Source organism: Astatotilapia calliptera, chromosome 1 (genome assembly GCF_964374335.1).
Source record: "Astatotilapia calliptera chromosome 1, fAstCal68.1, whole genome shotgun sequence".
In the NCBI taxonomy this organism is placed as follows: domain Eukaryota; kingdom Metazoa; phylum Chordata; class Actinopteri; order Cichliformes; family Cichlidae; genus Astatotilapia; species Astatotilapia calliptera.
In genome coordinates this window covers 8466122-8483571 of record NC_137422.1, presented here as the reverse complement: position 1 = coordinate 8483571, position 17450 = coordinate 8466122, and the positions used below count along the sequence as shown (strand labels likewise).

Below are 17450 nucleotides of genomic sequence, written 5' to 3'. Positions count from 1 at the left end.
CGACACGATATGACACATCACAACGCAACAAACAACACAACACAGTATATTAACTTAGTATAAAAAAGAAGAATAAGTGTATGTGTATTGCACACTGTTATTATTGCACATTAATTATTATTGCACCTTGTTATAAATATAAATATTATTGTTTTAAACATTGTTACCTCCCCCCTAAAAAAGTCCAGGGAGGTATCCAGTCAGGTCAGCTATTTACATTGATCAGGGCTATTGCCCTGTTGTAAAAGCTGTCCTTGAGTCTATTTGTTCGGGACCTCAGCAGCCTGAACCTCCTGCCAGACGGCAGCAACTTAAACACCCGGTGTCCTGGGTGTGTGCAGTCCCGTAGGATGCTGCGTGCCCTCTTGAGACAGCGAGTGCTGTACAGGTCCTTCAGGGAGGGAAGAGGATGTCCAATGAGTTTTTGGGCCATGTTGATGACCCTCTGGGGTGCCTTTCTGTGTGCTGTGGTGCAGCTGGAGAACCACACACCGATGCAATATGTCAGCACACTTTCAATGGAGCAGCGGTAGAAGACGGTCAGCAGCTCCTTCTTCAGGTCCATTTTTCTGAGGATTCTCAGAAAGTGGAGACGCTGTTGGGCCTTCTTTAAGACCGCAGAGGTGTTAGAGCTCCATTGGAGGTCTGTGTCTATGTGCACACCCAGAAACTTGAAACTGGAGACCCTTTCCACGCACTCCCCGTTGATGCAGCTCGGACTTCCTCCTTCTGAAGTCAACTACCAGTTCTTTTGTTTTGGTGGTATTGAGGTCCAGGTTGTTATCTGCACACCAATCTGACAGCCTCTGAACTTCAGCTCTGTACGCAGTCTCATCTCCCCCTGAGATGAGCCCCACCACGGTGGTATCATCTGCAAACTTGATGACTGTGTTGTCTGGAAACTAACACAGTCAAGTGTGTACAGAGTGTACAGTAGGGGACTCAGTACACAGCCTTGTGGAGAGCCGGTGTTGAGGCTGAGGGCTGAGGAAAGATGAGGCCCCACTCTAACTCTCTGTACACGGTCTGAGAGGAAGTCTCTGATCCAGCGGCAGGTGGTGGAAGGAAGTCCAATTTCCAGCAGTTTAACTATTAGTCTGTCCGGGAGTATCGTATTGAAAGCAGAGCTAAAGTCAACAAAGAGCAGCCTGGCGTAACGGCCCTGCACTTCCAGGTGAGAGATGGTGGTGTGGAGCGTTGTAGCGATGGCATCTTCAGTTGATCTGTTAGCTCTGTATGCAAACTGGAGCGGGTCGAGTGTGGGTGGCAAACAGGACATGATGTGATGTCGGACCAGTTTCTCGAAGCACTTCATTATAACAGGTGTCGGTAGTCGTTGAGGCTGCTAATGTTAGTATGCTTTGGCAGTGGGACAATTGTGGCTGACTTTAGGCACGGCGGCTCTGTAGCCCTTTTGGATGTTGCTGTAGGCTTTATCAAATGTGTTTTTCCCCCTCGTTGCACATTTAATATGCTGTTCAAATCTGGGGAATACTGACCTTAAATCAGCATGGTTGAAGTCCCCAGCTATAATGTGCACTGCGTTTGGATGGGAGTTCTGCTGGTTGCTTATTGTCTTGTGCAGCTCCTCCATGGCCGAGTTAGCATTAGCATCGGGTGGTACATACACGGCCGTTACCATGACAACAGTAAACTCGCGAGGTATGTAGACGGGTCTGCACTTCACAGTCAAATATTCCAAATCTGGGGAACAGTGGCTGTCTACAGTCTTTGTGTTTTTGCACCAGCTGTCATTGGTGTAGATGCATAAACCCCCTCCTTTGATCTTACCGGAGTGGCCATTCCTGTCGTGACGGTGGACCGTGCGGCCTGCTAGCTCAACAGCCGAGTCCGGAATTGATGGCTGCAGCCAAGTCTCTGTGAGTAATATTATGCTGCTGTCCCGTACACACTTATTGACTGCAATTTGTAATCTCAGTTCGTCGATTTTGTTGGTTATGGACCTGACGTTGGAGAGGAAAATACTCGGAAGCGGTGGCTTAAATGGCTGTTTCTTTAGCCGAGCTAATGGGCCCGCCCTGCAGCCACGCTTTTGCCTCCTTTGTTTACGTTTCCTCTTTGTCTTGCCGCTGGGAAGAACCAACCACGGAGACCCTGGAGCTCTTATTATGTCCTCCGGAATGCCGTGAAAGTGGTGATAGTCCGATGTAATGCTCACAGCGTAATCCCAAACTCAGAAGGTCCTGACGACTGTAGGTGGACTCTACTCGATGTATAATGATAAAAAACACACACATCCACACAGATACACGTAGAAAAAGTAAAAAACAAAACAGCGAACGTGAAGAGCAGTGAGCCGCTGCGTCTGTGCGCGCCGCCATCTTGCTAGGAGGCAAGAATGGATTGATTTTGTTGTTAAAAGGATTGGCTGGACGGTTGTCTGCTGTTACTTAATGGATACGCTGTGTGGCAGAAAGCCTACTTCCAAAATCTCTGCATTGGAGCAACTAAGATATATATTTTGTGTGTTTGAAGGACAGAATATCATCGCGCTGTCCTGACTGAACAATAACAATGAGGGTGAAAAATCCTTATATTTACCTCCAGCTCCAGTAACCTGACACCTTCATGCATTAGCATTTTTTAATTTAACATTTAGTTATCGTGGTTTATTAACCAAGTGTTATTAATTAGCTATTCAAAGGGCAATTCCCTCTTAGAGCTGTCTGTCAGGAAACATATAAAAGAGGTATATAAAATAGGTAGGACCTACATTAAAACATGGTCTATGTCTATCTGATGTCCCCTACTGAGTAGTACATACGAGTTCAACATCTATACTTTAATATCAATGTTTTCCTTAAAATAACTAATATTAAGTTTCACTATTTTTTTTATCTTTGTGATTGTCAAATCCGTTTGAAATCTCAACTGTAATTACACTGGAATCATTTCAATTATTATGTCATCAAGGTGTTTTATGGTTAACATTATCATAACCATTAGAATTCATTTAAGTATCATATAAGTATCCCGGACGAGCCCCCACTTATGTTACGACCCGGCTCCATTGCGGTTTATTTCACACCTCAAACATTTAGTAAACAATTAAGCAAATACAAGTACTCTGCAATAAATTACAGGTAGTAAGAAAATAAACTACTAACTCTTTTACGCTACGTCCACACCTACACGAGTATTTTTGAAAACGCAGCTGTTTCGTCCACATGTAAACGGCATTTCGAATCACCGAAAATGGAGATTTTTTAAAAACTCCTTTTATTGCGTTTACGTGTGGACGAGGAATACAGAGTTCGTCACGCTGTGCGCTACGTTATTGTTTACATGAGCTGAATTGCAGAATGGCACATAGTCAGATTAACAGTATTTTGTCTCTATCTTCAGGTTTTACACGCTTACATATACACACGCAGTTACTGACCCTCCATTTACAAAGGCAGAGGCGTCACGATGTGATTATTTTACGTGTAGTTGTTTTTTTTCCTGTGTAATAATTAGAGATGGACCGATCCGATATTACGTATCGGTATCGGTCCGATACTGACCTAAATTACTAGATCGGATATCGGAGAAAAATAAAAAATGTAATCCGATCCATTAAATATCACGAAAGCACCTCACAAAACTTGCAACACTCCGTAACTCACCTCAGAACATTAGCACGTCGGAGCAGTATGCATCACGTGATAGAGCGGCTGTGGCATGCGGGACCTGTCGGTGGTCTGGATAGCATGTGGAGCTTCGCTAGCAACCCGGCATTTCATCTCCGACAAAGTTATCCCCGAGAGAAGTAAAGCAAGTGTGTAAGTCCATCTCTGAATGTTTGTAAAGCATTCCTGCGTTAAGCTTAACAAGCGATATATGGAGCGACTGCCTCCTCTTGCTGCTACTTCAATCATGAAACTGCTTAACGATCAGCTGATCAGCTTTTCTGTAGCAAGTCCGTGTCTCTAGTTTGCTTTTGGCCCACTTTGCACCAGAAAGAGGAAACCAGCGGCTGAACAACAGCAGCACGTTTAAGCTTGATCAGCTGTTGTTAGAATTTATTTATTATTACTTTCTACTCCAGGATCTTTTTCTACGTAGCTGACGCTGGTAACTGTGCAGGGGCGGATCTAGCAAAGTTTAGCCAGGGGGGCCGATAGGGCATTAACTGGGAAAAGGGGGCACAAAGACATACTTTTCTTTCTTATTCTCATTTAAAATGTCTAGCTTTTAATAAATAATTATCTGACACCCAAAGTTTTAATTTGATGTAAAATGAATAGAAGTCAATTATTGTATGTAGTAACTATTAAGTCTAATATATACACCCTAGTAAGCTATAGTACTTTTTCCTTTGGGAAGGTACCATCTGTGCAGTCTGCAATTTTGTTGAAGAAAGATGTTGAATCTATTTAATATTTCTTGAAAAATAATTGATTTCTGTGCATTTTTTTCCACACTGCATCAAATTAAGGTTGATTACGTCGATTAAGCATCATGAGGTGGAGCGTGAGGGGTGGTTCCCTATTTTTTATTTATTTATTTTTGTTGTTGCTGGGAGTTGGAGCCCTATTAGTTAGGTTGCTTAATATTTATGCTAAGTACTCTTTAAAATACCAGAATAGGGAGGATGGTGTAGGTTTAAGTTTATTAGATTGATCAGTATTGCTGAACTATGAAATATTTTTTTTTTGCATACAGGTATAACAGAATAGCTTTAGTGTAGTTGTTGTTTTAAACTTGAGTATGAACTTATACAAAATGCAGCAAGATATTTAAAAAACAGTTTTGTTGATTAAAAAACACTATATCGGATTCATATCGGTATCGGCAGATATCCAAATTTATGATATCGGTATCGGTATCGGACATAAAAAAGTGGCATCGTGCCATCTCTAGTAATAATATTCAACATTGCTATCAATACATTTTTCAAAAAATGCCTCTGTGTGCAAAATAGGTTTAAAAACATAAACAACTGTGGGATACTGTTTGTCTGTGATTTGAACCAGGGGAACAAATCGTGGCAGGATCAGCCTGATATTATTTATATCCCGCTGTAACTTTACTGTATAAAGAGCTAACATCTCCAAAATGTCAGCAGTAGTTAGTCATTATGAGAAGTGTTTGTGAACTAAAAATCACGAATGTGGGATACTGTTTGTCCGTGATTTAAACAGCCCAGCGCTGCTCCTGACGAAGGGAAAAGCAATTCTGCAGGGGAGACCTACCTTGGCACTTGTGCAGGTGAAACCAAAGGGCAGACATGCTTCACCATATTTTCTAGTCTTTGGCTTAGAATGAAGTTGGTTTGGAAACATATTCAGCGATGCTTCATCTCCTGCTTTGCGTTTCTGTAGGCGCCCGTGCTAGCAGTGTCCAAGCGTTTTGTTTTTTTCCCCCCTTTTCATCCCGCGTCCCCCCTGCCATGGCTCTGCACCCCCCCTAGGGGGCGGGCCCCACACTTTGGGAAGGTCTGCCATAGAGGAAGGCGGGGCCACCTGAGGCCAGAGGCCGTGCCACAGCTATACCGTTTAATAACTTCAAATGTGGCATACTATATAATCAGAACTTTATTATGCAGCACTTTTCCTGGTAAATGTCTTATGTTTATTGACAGGCTTCATCCCACTTTGTATAGTCCACATGTTCTTCAAATAATATTTTCCTCTTTTTCAATCAATCTTACACAAGGACAGCAGAGGAAGAAAGGAAAATTCCATGAATTTTCAGGACTCTGAACCACCATCAGAGTAATTTCAAATCCTAACCCAAGGTAAGAGCCCTCCGTTTGGGCATAGGGACCTGCACAAGGAAGTCAAATAAGATGACATGTAAATGCTGAAGCTGCTACCCTCCACAATACCAGAGGAATTATAAGTATAAGATATGGAAATGAGTTCAGAAACACATAAAAAATATTGTTCACATGGATCTGTCAAACTTCATGAAGGGACAGCAGTATCTAGAGAACAGGGCAGTTATGAATAAGTCTCGTTTCCCAACTTGAACAATGTCCAAAATGTGCGTAGGGGAACATTCGGTTCATTTAAAAAATTATTATGGTGATGAGCGATGTGGGTCAAAGACATTTAAACTGTGTCTGAATACATTACTGCAACTGAAATTATTATTTTAAAGCCATTCATCGGAGCAAAAGCAGGAGAATGAAACGTAACATTGGGGAGGGTGATATTAATTTCCTAGAATGTCCTTTGGTAACCTCCAAAGAGAAGGTACATCAAGTCTTCTGCTTCATATTCAACCGGCAGACATGAAGGTGATATTGATTTTTTTTTTGTCTAATGCTTGCCAATAAAGCAAATCAGCGTATTTCCCCCCAAATAAAACGATGTCTTTAATATTTCATTTATAATTTCTTTTATATCATTACTCTTTGTACTGTAATTCTGAGCCTTATTGACTTACTGATTTTGCAGTTAAACATGAGTCTATGAGACCCAACAACATCTTGTGTTTGGCTGTAAAATAGACATCAGTAAAGGAAAAGCCAAAGGAACACTACAAGTTTAAGTCCACCCGAGGATATGACAATAAATTGCTCCATCTCCCATTTACAGACACTTAAAAGCATTTAATGAGCCTTGAAATCAATAGAGTGTGGTTTAGTGCAGAAATTATACTCTTAAAAATTCAAAGCTAATGGGTCTGCTAGTTTGAATAAGTAAATATTCTTAACACGAAGAATATGAAAGGCTCAGTCTGGGTGGATATGAATATGCAATTTTTATTTCGCTTGTTTTGTCAACGCAGATTTACTTCCTGACTATTATTCTTTGTCTAAGTTTGTGTGGCATTGAGTTAATTTGTATTATTATTCTAAACAAACATGAAATATAACTGTACCTTTGTGATGAAAACTATCCTGTATATAAATCAATACAGTGTTTAGATTTATAGACAGCTTTGTCTGATTGGTCATTCATTGATACTAAATTTTTATCAAAAAAACAAACAAACATACAATTTCAAGCTTTATCAATGCACACTTACAGATAAAAATATTGAATAATGTCACAGATAAAAGTCAGTGACATGAAAGTAGATGTACAGTAGATTTTGTGGGTTATCGTTAGTTTTTTTGTTTTTGGTTAGACTGTTTATTGCATAAACCTTTTGGTTTCTTGTATTTACCCAGCACTGGTGATTTAAAATTATCTGCCCCAAAGACGCACAGGCAATTGCACTTGTAGATGAAAGTCAAATTTAGCGTATTGTAGAAAAGGCCGAATTAACAGTTGTTCTGTTTTTGTTGTTTGACACTTTGACAGAGCCACAACTAGGTTTCACCGTGTATTCTGAGATTACGGTGGGAGAGGAGCTGATGGTGACACTTGGGGCAGCTGGGAAAAACATCCCCTTGTTAGAGCATCACAACGGACTAAAGTGCGGTGTTGTTGCTCAGATGAAAGACATCATGAGCTGTGATTGCTACTTTAAAGACATTCTGAAAACTGAGTGGCATGTGGCTTTAGCTGGCATTGCTGCAGATGACAGTGAATTCAGATGACCAAACAAAGGTAAGAGCTGAAAGTGTCGGCTGATGAGGTGGTGAACCTGACCCAGACACATGGAGTAAGTGGCTTGGTAAGCATGTTGACATTCACACTCTTTCTTGCCTTGACATTACAGTTCTAAATATAGGCCTTCAAATTCCTTGCATGTCTTGGTAAATGAGAAAAAGGGCATCAGTGCAAAGTTAATGTTTGTATTGCTGAATGACCTGATTAAGTACATACATATATATCAGATTTTCAGAAAACTTGATCTCTGGCCTTGACCTTGAGGTCGGGATCACTGAAATTTTTACTCATTTAAGATGTTTGGCAGATGCACCTGTGCTATGAATTTCAGCATCCTACATAACCTTGTTCTCAAGTTATCACATTCACAAACTTGGGTGTCCACACTGCCCACCCGCCACCCCGGCAGGATGCCCATCAGCCTTTCACAGCTGAGGGGGTAAAAAAGCATTAGTGACTAGACTCTGTAAAAATGAGTAGGATTTAGACACAGTCACAGGCACTTGCTCAGACAGTTACGCTAAGTATCAGGCTTCACTTTTATACCACACGCAGCCACAAGCTAATGACTAATAGCACCAAACCAACCCATTCAATTTCACTGTATTAATTACATCAGCCCTGCTCAAAATAACAGCATAAGCAAAACGTTTTGATTCAAATTATGTTTTGATCTTTTTCTATCCAATAACACTCTGATGCCCTCCTTCATCTTCACCAGACTATCATCAGAGAGACAGCCACTGCAGTGATAATTAATTGACAAACCACCAGCCTGATGGGTATAATAGGCATCTGGGAAAAATCAATATTAGAGCGCAATCCTCGCGTGCATCGTACCGTCTTTCATCCTCAAGTGGTGACAGAGCATTACCTCCACTCAAATTTAGCCTGCTTGTTCTGTCTAGCAACTGTATTTAAAAAAAGGACAAGTGATGCCTTCATGGGTCTCAGGAGAGAATGTGAGGGCTGAGAAAGACTGTCACAACTGAAGTGCGTGTTTACAGATCAGCCTCCAGTATTCTCTTTAGATAAGGGTATTCACTGGCCAATCAATGTGGCGATTATATCATCGGTACCTTCCACTTCATTAAACAACGGTGTGAGCTGAAGACGCATCCTATACAGAGACACACAGGATGTTATATCAGTATACAGCCTTTCTCTTCGTTAGTCTGTCCTTGAATGTTTTACTGTCAGCCATGCTAACACCCTGCTCTCCACAAGGAGAATGCACTGAACAAATATTTACCCTGATAAACACAGGCAGCTCATTAGACATGTCACTTCAAAGGAGCATGGGAAAAATTACTCAGCACAGTCTCTTGTGACAGAGATGTGAAGGTGCTCAAGAGCGGTATGTGTGTGTGTTACCTGTTACAGTCAACGTGCAGAAGCAGGTGGGAGGCACTGATGGTAAGGGCGATCTTGTGCCACTGGCCATCAGCGAGGCGGTAGGGGAAGGATTCAGAACGTGGCTTGCCTTTGAAGCGGTAGTGATAGCGGATCTCCTCTCTCACCCCGCTGCTTTCCAGCTCGAAGTAGCTGCAGGGGGAGAAGTCACAGGTCACAGATGCTCAGTTTCCTGAACAAAGGAAGGGGAAACTCAAAGAAAACACATTATGTGTACGAGGTTTTATCCAAAAGCAGGTTGGAAGATTTTTAAACCCCCACGGACTGCCATTTGGCTTTTTCTACATTTAAAACCCGGAGAGCAGCCAAATGGCTTTTAGCTAGGCTTTAGCTTCAGCCAAGTGGAAGCTAAATTGGCTAGTCATTCATATGTAAATTGGGTCGTTATCTGGGAATTCTGGAGGGAGGGGAGTGGGGGTGTGTGATTGAGGGCGTGGGGGAGCTGCTAAAAGCTGTGCACTTCCTTTTGTGTTTCATCTTGATGCATTCTCAATCGTCCAGGGAAATAAATCTCCAAAAGTCACCAACTTGGAGTGTTTCAGTTTGCCATCTTAGGGAGAAATCAACACACATGGGTGTATGTCCTTTGTTGCTGAGATTTATTGATAAAAACAGTACAAAAAACCAACCATTTGTACACATATTTACAAATAATAATAAAAAGTGAGTGAGTACAATTCAACATTTTCAGCAATCACTCACAATCCTGGCACTGCCATGGTATCTGTAGTCTGCATTTACCACATGTGTATCTTTTGCAGTGAACACATCGCACAGTGGCATGATTGTTCTTGCAGTTGTGTTTGACCTGACACGTGGCTCTTTTTCCAGGGCTAGGTGTGGAGGGTTGTGTCCGAAGCAACTGTTCTTTTCTTGCCTTCTTCCCAGCTACATAAGAGCGAGCCAACTCTGTTGCAAGCGCCACCAGGAAGTCCACCCGTCTTTCCTTCGTCCCGGTGCCTGTAACATACCTGAGTGGTGAATTCATTGCGATCTGTCTGTCTAGTGGATTGAGGAATTTCCCTGCGAATCCTGTTGACTGTGCCGAGGATGGTGGTTTTCCGTCTAAGAAGTTTTTGTGCAAGTGAAAGCGTGGTGAAAAAATTATCCGTGGTAACATTTCTGCCCTTGTCTAGGAATGGTTCCATCAGCCTCATTACTACATTTTCAGAAAGTCTCTCCCCAGTGGGACGATTGGGGTCCTTGCCAAGATATGGGAAGACATTGCAAATGTACTTGGATTTTAGGTCGCAAGCCACCCAAAACTTGATCCCAAACTTGTCAGGTTTACTTGCAATATACTGCAGGAAACAGCACCGAGTCTTTGATGGGAAAAGCTGTTCATCAACGGTGATATGTAGACCAGGGTTGTAGCACGTGATGCAGTTGGTGACAAATGATCCCCACACACTGGAAATTGCAGCAAACTTGTCAGTCTTTGCTCGATCACTGCGGGTGGACTTGTCATCAAAGCGTAGGTGTTGCATGATGTTTTGGAAGCGGTTTCGTGCCATAGTTCCAATTATCTGTGGGTTTCCCAGGTTTGCTGACCAGCAGTCATTTACAGATGGAACCCTGTAAACCCTCCGCAAGATCACAATTGCAATAAGGATGAAAATGATAAGAATGATATTTCCTTTTTGGTTTTGGAGAAAGTGTTACGATAAGACTTGAGAATACATAGCAACAGAAAAGGTAGATGGAGAGTGGCTCCAATGCAAATATGGCTGGATCACTATCTATTCCAGGGAAATGAGTATGCGACCCAAATATGGCTCTATCAGGCACCAGAACACAGGTGTCTGTGTCTTCCTATCTGAAAGTCTCAGAACTTTCTGAACTGTAGAGAAGGAAATTTATCCATCACCCTGCTCAGTACATAGCAACTCACAACTCACAGCAAAAATACCCCCAAGTGAGTAATTGTGCACTGTAAAAGTCTCAGTTTTCTCTTGCCCAGACCATAACACATACCCAGGGTTTAAAACTAAAACTGGGTCAGCAACAAATTCTAAATTTTGGTGTTTCCGAAATGGCAGAGGAGAGTGGACCTTGGGCTGAAATGCGGCTGAAAGATGAACAGATTGCTCAGTGTAACATTAAAGCACAAAGTTCATCTAACAAACAAAGATTGGGGGGGGGCTTTCTCTCTCAGTTTTACCTACTACCCTCACTTTACAGTGTGACTGCAGGCGTTTAACTTTAGCTCTTCCCTGCACCATGTGTGCTCTACTCTCCACCCTCATCAGGCACGCTAAATTAAGAGCCAACCAGGCACAAACAGCAGCAGCAGCCCAAGAGCCGCAGGCAACAAGTCGTGACATTTCAGCTTCCCTGCGGCTGAAAGTGACCCCAGCTCTGGAACCTCTGGCCTTAAGCACACATACACATTCACACACAGAAAGTACACCACATCTGGCAAACACAGCTCTCTAATATATAACCAAACATAGCCCAGAATGTCACCTATCCCAATATATTCAGAAGCAAAAAAACCAACCCAAAAAACACAGACTCACACAGGGATCAAGCCAATTCAATACCAAAGCTCGACAGCTCTCATGCATATTTATGAAAAGGGAGAGTGGACCTACTCCACAGAATATCAATCGGAATTATAGGACAGGAAGAGCTCAGAAGAACTTGACAAAAAAAAGAAAAAGTGTGCACACATACTGTAACTATGTAGGTGCAGTGGGTCAAAGTTGAACTGAGAAGTCAATCTATAAACTGAAGAACGCTTAAAAGATTACACTCCTGTATAGCTTTAAGGAAGACTGACGCTGCCACCCACATGCAAAGGAGCTTCATGAATGTGTTTTTCTTTTAATGATGTCATTTTGAATCCAAATGACATGCATTTATTTGGTATTAACCAAGGCTACATTATCATATCATAAACAAAGTTATGAGAGTTTACACAGGGTTTCAGATTGGCTGTTGCGTGAGTATTGTAATTAAGTCATGAATTGTTTGGCATCAAAAACCCTAATCTTTCTCCCAACACCAACCAAAACCTCAGGTTAATGAAAATGGACTGGCTCTTATATAGTGCTTTTCTGCTATACAACCTGTCTCATTCACCAGTGCATTTATATAAGCACGTTTTTCTATGTCTGAGTGCTACCTAACATTTACACACCTTCACACTCTGTTGAATGCATCGGCAGCAACTTTGGGTTCAGTATCTTGCCAAAGGACAACTCAGACCTGCCAAAGATCAAACCAACAATCTTTTATTAACCTGCTTCACCTCCTGAGCCGAAGCCACCCTATAATGTTAGGTTGTAATAACAAATGCATCTCAATAAATGTACAAATAAATGAACTAAGTCACTGAAACTTAGCAAGCAGGTCTGGCCCAGATCTGGTATCAAGCCGGCACTGCTGGTTGATTTCTGGTATGATAAGACGTATGTCATTCAGATATGGGCCAGGCCTGGGATAGATGGCACTGTCTACGTGATGGCATGCAATATCTGGCTCGATTGTGGTCTGGTTTATGTGGCCCAGGCCCATAGAAAACAGGTCTGGCCCGGATCTGGCATCAAGCTGGCACTTCTGACTGACCGGTATCATGGCAGAGTGTATGTCAACCAGATGTGGGCTAGGTCTGGCAATGATGGCACTATTTGTGTTCCTATTTTTCTATTTTAGTTAGATGACCCAAATGCCATTTGCAATACTATACTGCTATAGTAGCCAACGTTTCAAATGCAGGTTTGACAGGTTTGTGAGTGTACACTTTAACCAAAACCTAGTGACGGTTTACTCCTCTTTGCTGGTGGGCGGCTGTAGCTCAGGCGGTAGAGCAGGTCACCTACTGATCGGAAGGTTGGAGGTTCAATCCCTGGCTTCTCTTGCATGTCAAGAGTGTGAATGTAGTCAGGAAGCACTCAGTTTAGAGAAAGTGTGTGATTGGGAGAATATGGCATGTTGTATAGAGCTCTGAGTAATAAGGGGGAAAGGAAGTGCGCTATAAAATAATCAGTCCATTCACTATCCGAACAGCGTTCTGTCATCTTACTTTTGCACTATTATGTTCCGGCACATGTTGCTATTACATGGCTTGATTAAGGTACACATTAAGCTGACATCTGGGCCAGCACAGGGCCAGCAGTGTGTTTGCAACTGGTCCGTGGCTGCACACAACTTACACATGGCCCACATACCGCAAAGAATGATGCCCTTTTGGTTCAAATTATTTAAATGTCTTATCTTAGAAGTTCCAAACAAATAGAGTACCTTTGTTAAGTTGAATGAAACATTTGAACTGCTGCAACAAAACAAGAAGACAAAGGAAAGGAGATGGTGATGATCAGTACATGCTATCTTAGGGTTCAGCTCAAACCTCTTCCACACTGCTAATGATGGCCCATCAACCCCCCACACAGCAGGCTGAGTTAGTGCTAAAACAATTATCATGCAGTAATTTAACAGGCATCATGAGGAAATGTTTTTCTACAACATTAAATTGCATTTCCACACTTCAAGTAGAGACGGCTTCATTACAAACATGTGTGCATGTTTAAGAGAAAGGGTAGGGTGCGACTGGAAGGTTGACTTTGTACAGCGTGTCACCTTTTGTGGAATTAAATGAATACATCACTCTAGGCCTACGACGGGCACCAGCCTGACAGCCCGACTCCATCATGCTGCAGGACACGGAGCCACTGATACTTGTCAGCTGGAGAAGAATCATTTGCATTGAACGAGGAGCAAAAAGAGAATGAGAGTGCTCCAGCTTCGCCTCTTTCACTGATGGAAGCCTCTTCTGGGCTTCAAGAGGGCTGAAATTTCTGAACGAGCAGAAATCCTGATTTGACTCATGAAATAATCATCAAAGGCATTAACTCCACTTCACAGCGAGCATTTATTTTATGAAGCATTTAGTTGTAGCTATTGTATTCTCGCATTACAGCATATTTAATGAAGGAGAATAATCTATTGGCAGGCAGTCCATTTGTTATGAGCAGCGCAGGCTGACAGCTAATAAAAATGACATATCTGTTTTGGTGCTCTCTGTACAAAATATAAAAAATGAGCCTTATCACCATTTAAATGCTTTCTTTTCATTGCTGATCCTTTAATAACCACCATTGTACAAAGCCACTTTTTTTTTTAACTAATAGAAACTGCTGTGCTCAAACAGACGCCTAATGTGAGTATGCATAGCTTTCAGGGGAAAAAAGTGTTTGCATATCAAACAAAAGTGAAAGCTCGTTGGCAGGAATAGAGGGAGGCTTGTTTTTATTAGAATAAGTTTAGAGTTGATAGTAAAATATTAGACATTACAAATCCTCCATTTTCGGAACCTAAATAAGTTGCAGGGAAAAATTAACTTCATGAAACAATTAAAATTTGTTAAGATACTAAAGGGCAAGGCTTAAAACAATCCCAAACTTTGCTTTATAAATAAAAAAAAACAAGTACATGCCATGATTGAATAGCTAATAGAGGTACTTTTAGCAGTACTAGCTCAAGTCATTGTTTTCTATATTAGTTTATCAGTTTCTCACATCATTCTGGAGGATTTTTTTGTATAGCAATGCTTCTGTTATTTAAATCAGGTTAAACTCTGAATTTTGAGGGCTATCGCAATACCTCGATTATTTTCTTTTTCAGCAGTTGTGTTTTAGATACAGAAGAGTTCCTGGTTGACTCAATGAATTAAACCTGAAACCTCAAATTGTTAGCCCACCACCACTGTGCTTTACAGTTGGTATGAGGTGTTTGTGATGATATGCTGTGGATTATGGCCAAAATCACCACTTAAGTCCTGGCAACCCTTCCAAAGAACTCATGCGTTTTTAGTGTTTATCTAAATGCACTGTCGTGAACCTTTAACATTAGACACACGAGCTGAGGCTCGCAGAGTCTGTCAAGAAGTGTCTTATCTCCCGAGATATTCAGCCCTGGGAAAATTGTGTATTAACACAAGACAAGCTCCAACTTCTGCTTTTATAGTGGTGTTCACACTTGCTGATGATTAGCTAATCGAGTGCATTCGATTAGCAGCATCTGGCTTTTCTGACCCTCTTTATTTCTATAGCAGTAGGAGTGCACTTAATTTTTCACAGGGACAAAGACTTGTACAAACAAAAACGTGTACTTCCAAGCAGCATTGTCCTGTGAAAATGAAAAAAAAAAGCTCTAGGAAAGACATTTCTAATAATTACACTGTAATTCCATAGAAAAAGCTGGAAATTTACCTATTTACAAATCTGTAGAGACATAGAGCAAAATCAACATATTTACCCTAGTAAATATGAGACCGTACACTGATTGACTGCTGAAGCCAAAAACTACACTGCTGAGAGAAAAAGAGACTCAAACAAAGTATTACATTTGCAGACTACAGAGCTAAGGTGGAACAGCCTAGTGTGTGAGATATTTCTCCCTGGGTTTGCAACAAAAACAAAGAGTCCAGTGATCCATTATTAATTGTGAAAAGAAAAATGCTTTGAACCATACACACTACTGCACAGTGAGAATACTATTTTGTTGGGCTCGCATCTCACTGTCAAGAAAGAGGATCCAGTTATCATTCATATATTCTAATGCCCTGGATGTTGAAGGTAGTGTGAAGAGACACACAGATAACATAAAGAAATTATTCTGCACACTGACACATGGCACAAACATTGATTGAAAGTACTCTGATATATTTTTCTCTAGAAATTTCTCATATGCCTTAAGGACTGTAAGTTCAGTCCTTGTACAAGCTCATGGTCATCGTATCTTAAACCTAACACATGACTTGAAATATATCATATAGAGCATATACTGTAAGGGTTTCCCAGTTCTTGTTTGTGGGATCCTGAATTATAATCAGATTTCTTCAACTTCTAAATGTGCAAATTTTCCTTTGCCATGAGCATCACAAACAAAATTTGATTTGCCTCCACTGTGCTACAAACTCCAATCGATTTGATTTTCATATTTATCTGTTAAATGTTGTACCACTTAAAAGTTTGTGGTCACGTAAAAACGTGCTCACATTTGTTGTTTTATACAATTTAACACACTACGTTGTCAATAATAAAGAATAATTATTCAAATCATTAATCATTTATTATCTACACAAGTGTACAGCGGCTACAGTGTTCTAATGGCAAGTTGTATTATGTTGAAAGGAAACGTTTAGGAAAACATATTTTGTGTGTTGGCAGAGTTAGCACGACTCTGGTTCTGATTAAAGAAATTCAAATTCTGCTTCTCAGTATTTAACATTAACGCCAGAATCTGAGACTGATCTGCTGCGTCAGTCTCTGTGGGCACTGTGCATACTGCCCTTTTCATGTAGTATTACCAACTGCCTCTGACCAGAATCAAAAGAGAAGCTGGAAACATTGGTGGCTAAAAGAGCAAGAAGACAACTACATCAGTTTGAATTATATAGCATCATATATCATATGCCCCACTGCTCATCATCTAGCACCTTTATTATATGGTACTCATAAGCAGAGATGGGCAGTGTAATCCGATTACTTTTTTCAGGTAACGAGTAAAGTAAGGGATTACTATTGCAAAAACGGTACTTGGATTATCTTTACTTTCCCGTAGGAACGCTGCGTTACTGCGCTACTAAAACCGTGATTTTTTTGCGAGAATGTCTCATGACAGGGAAGTAAGCAAGTGCGACGGTTGTGACAACAGCTGTGTGCAGATCAACAGTGGATCATCGAGTACTGGAGAGAGTATGAGCGTGCAGCGTTTAAAAAGTGTAGAAGTACTGACCTTACTTTAACCCTTGTGTGGTGTTCGTATTTTTGTTACTCAGCCAGTGTTCATGGGTCTGGTGGACCCGCTAGAGTTTTGGCTTTCCAAATTAACACTATCAAACAATTTTATGTTAAATTACTCAACAGATGTTTACTTCATCCCAATTACAAGCCATATGAACAGCAAACATGGTTAATTTTTTCCCTTTCCCTTTATTAGATCACATTTATGAATTAATGTGCTTCTCGTTTTTCTTTTATATAAAATGTTATAAAAAAAATCAGTTATAATCAAGTGGAGTGAGTGGAAAGACAACACATTTACACGTGAAGCAATATGTTTCACAACTAAATGGCATCAGCTGCTCATCAATGGTGACATTAGGCCCAGGGTTGTAAAACAGGGGAGGTGGTGCACACACTTATCCCACACTGTCCTGATGGCAGGTAGCTTGTCTCTCTGCCGTCGAGCTGGTCTGTCGTCTCAGTTATCAAAACGGATAATCCTGGAAATTTTGTGGAAGTTTTCCAGAGACATTGATGCACGGAAAGGTTCTTGCCGGTTTCTGCATCCCACAGGCATTCTGTGGATTCCCCTTTGGACCTGAAAACTCCAGCAAGGATAAGAACCCCAAAGTAGGCCTTTGGGGTTCTTAGATGGATTTGGTCCATCTCCTTCCACCTCTCTCCAAAAACACACCTTCCTTCTAGATTACTGCAATCCAGAATAATTTTCTGGATGGAATCTGGGATGAAAAGCTCAAATGAAGACTTGATGTCCTGCACATGAGTAACTGTCAGC

At 41.2% G+C, this 17450-nt stretch overlaps 1 protein-coding gene across 1 annotated transcript in view; it reads right to left on the bottom strand.

Moving 5' to 3' along the window:
• LOC113027985 (protein kinase C-binding protein NELL1) overlaps positions 1-17450 on the bottom strand; it is a 301737-nt gene that overhangs the window by 224171 nt on the left and 60116 nt on the right. The window contains exon 4 of the mRNA XM_026177879.2: positions 8886-9056. Within this exon, the coding sequence (XP_026033664.1) occupies positions 8886-9056 (171 nt within the window). The remainder of the gene's footprint in view (positions 1-8885; positions 9057-17450) is intronic.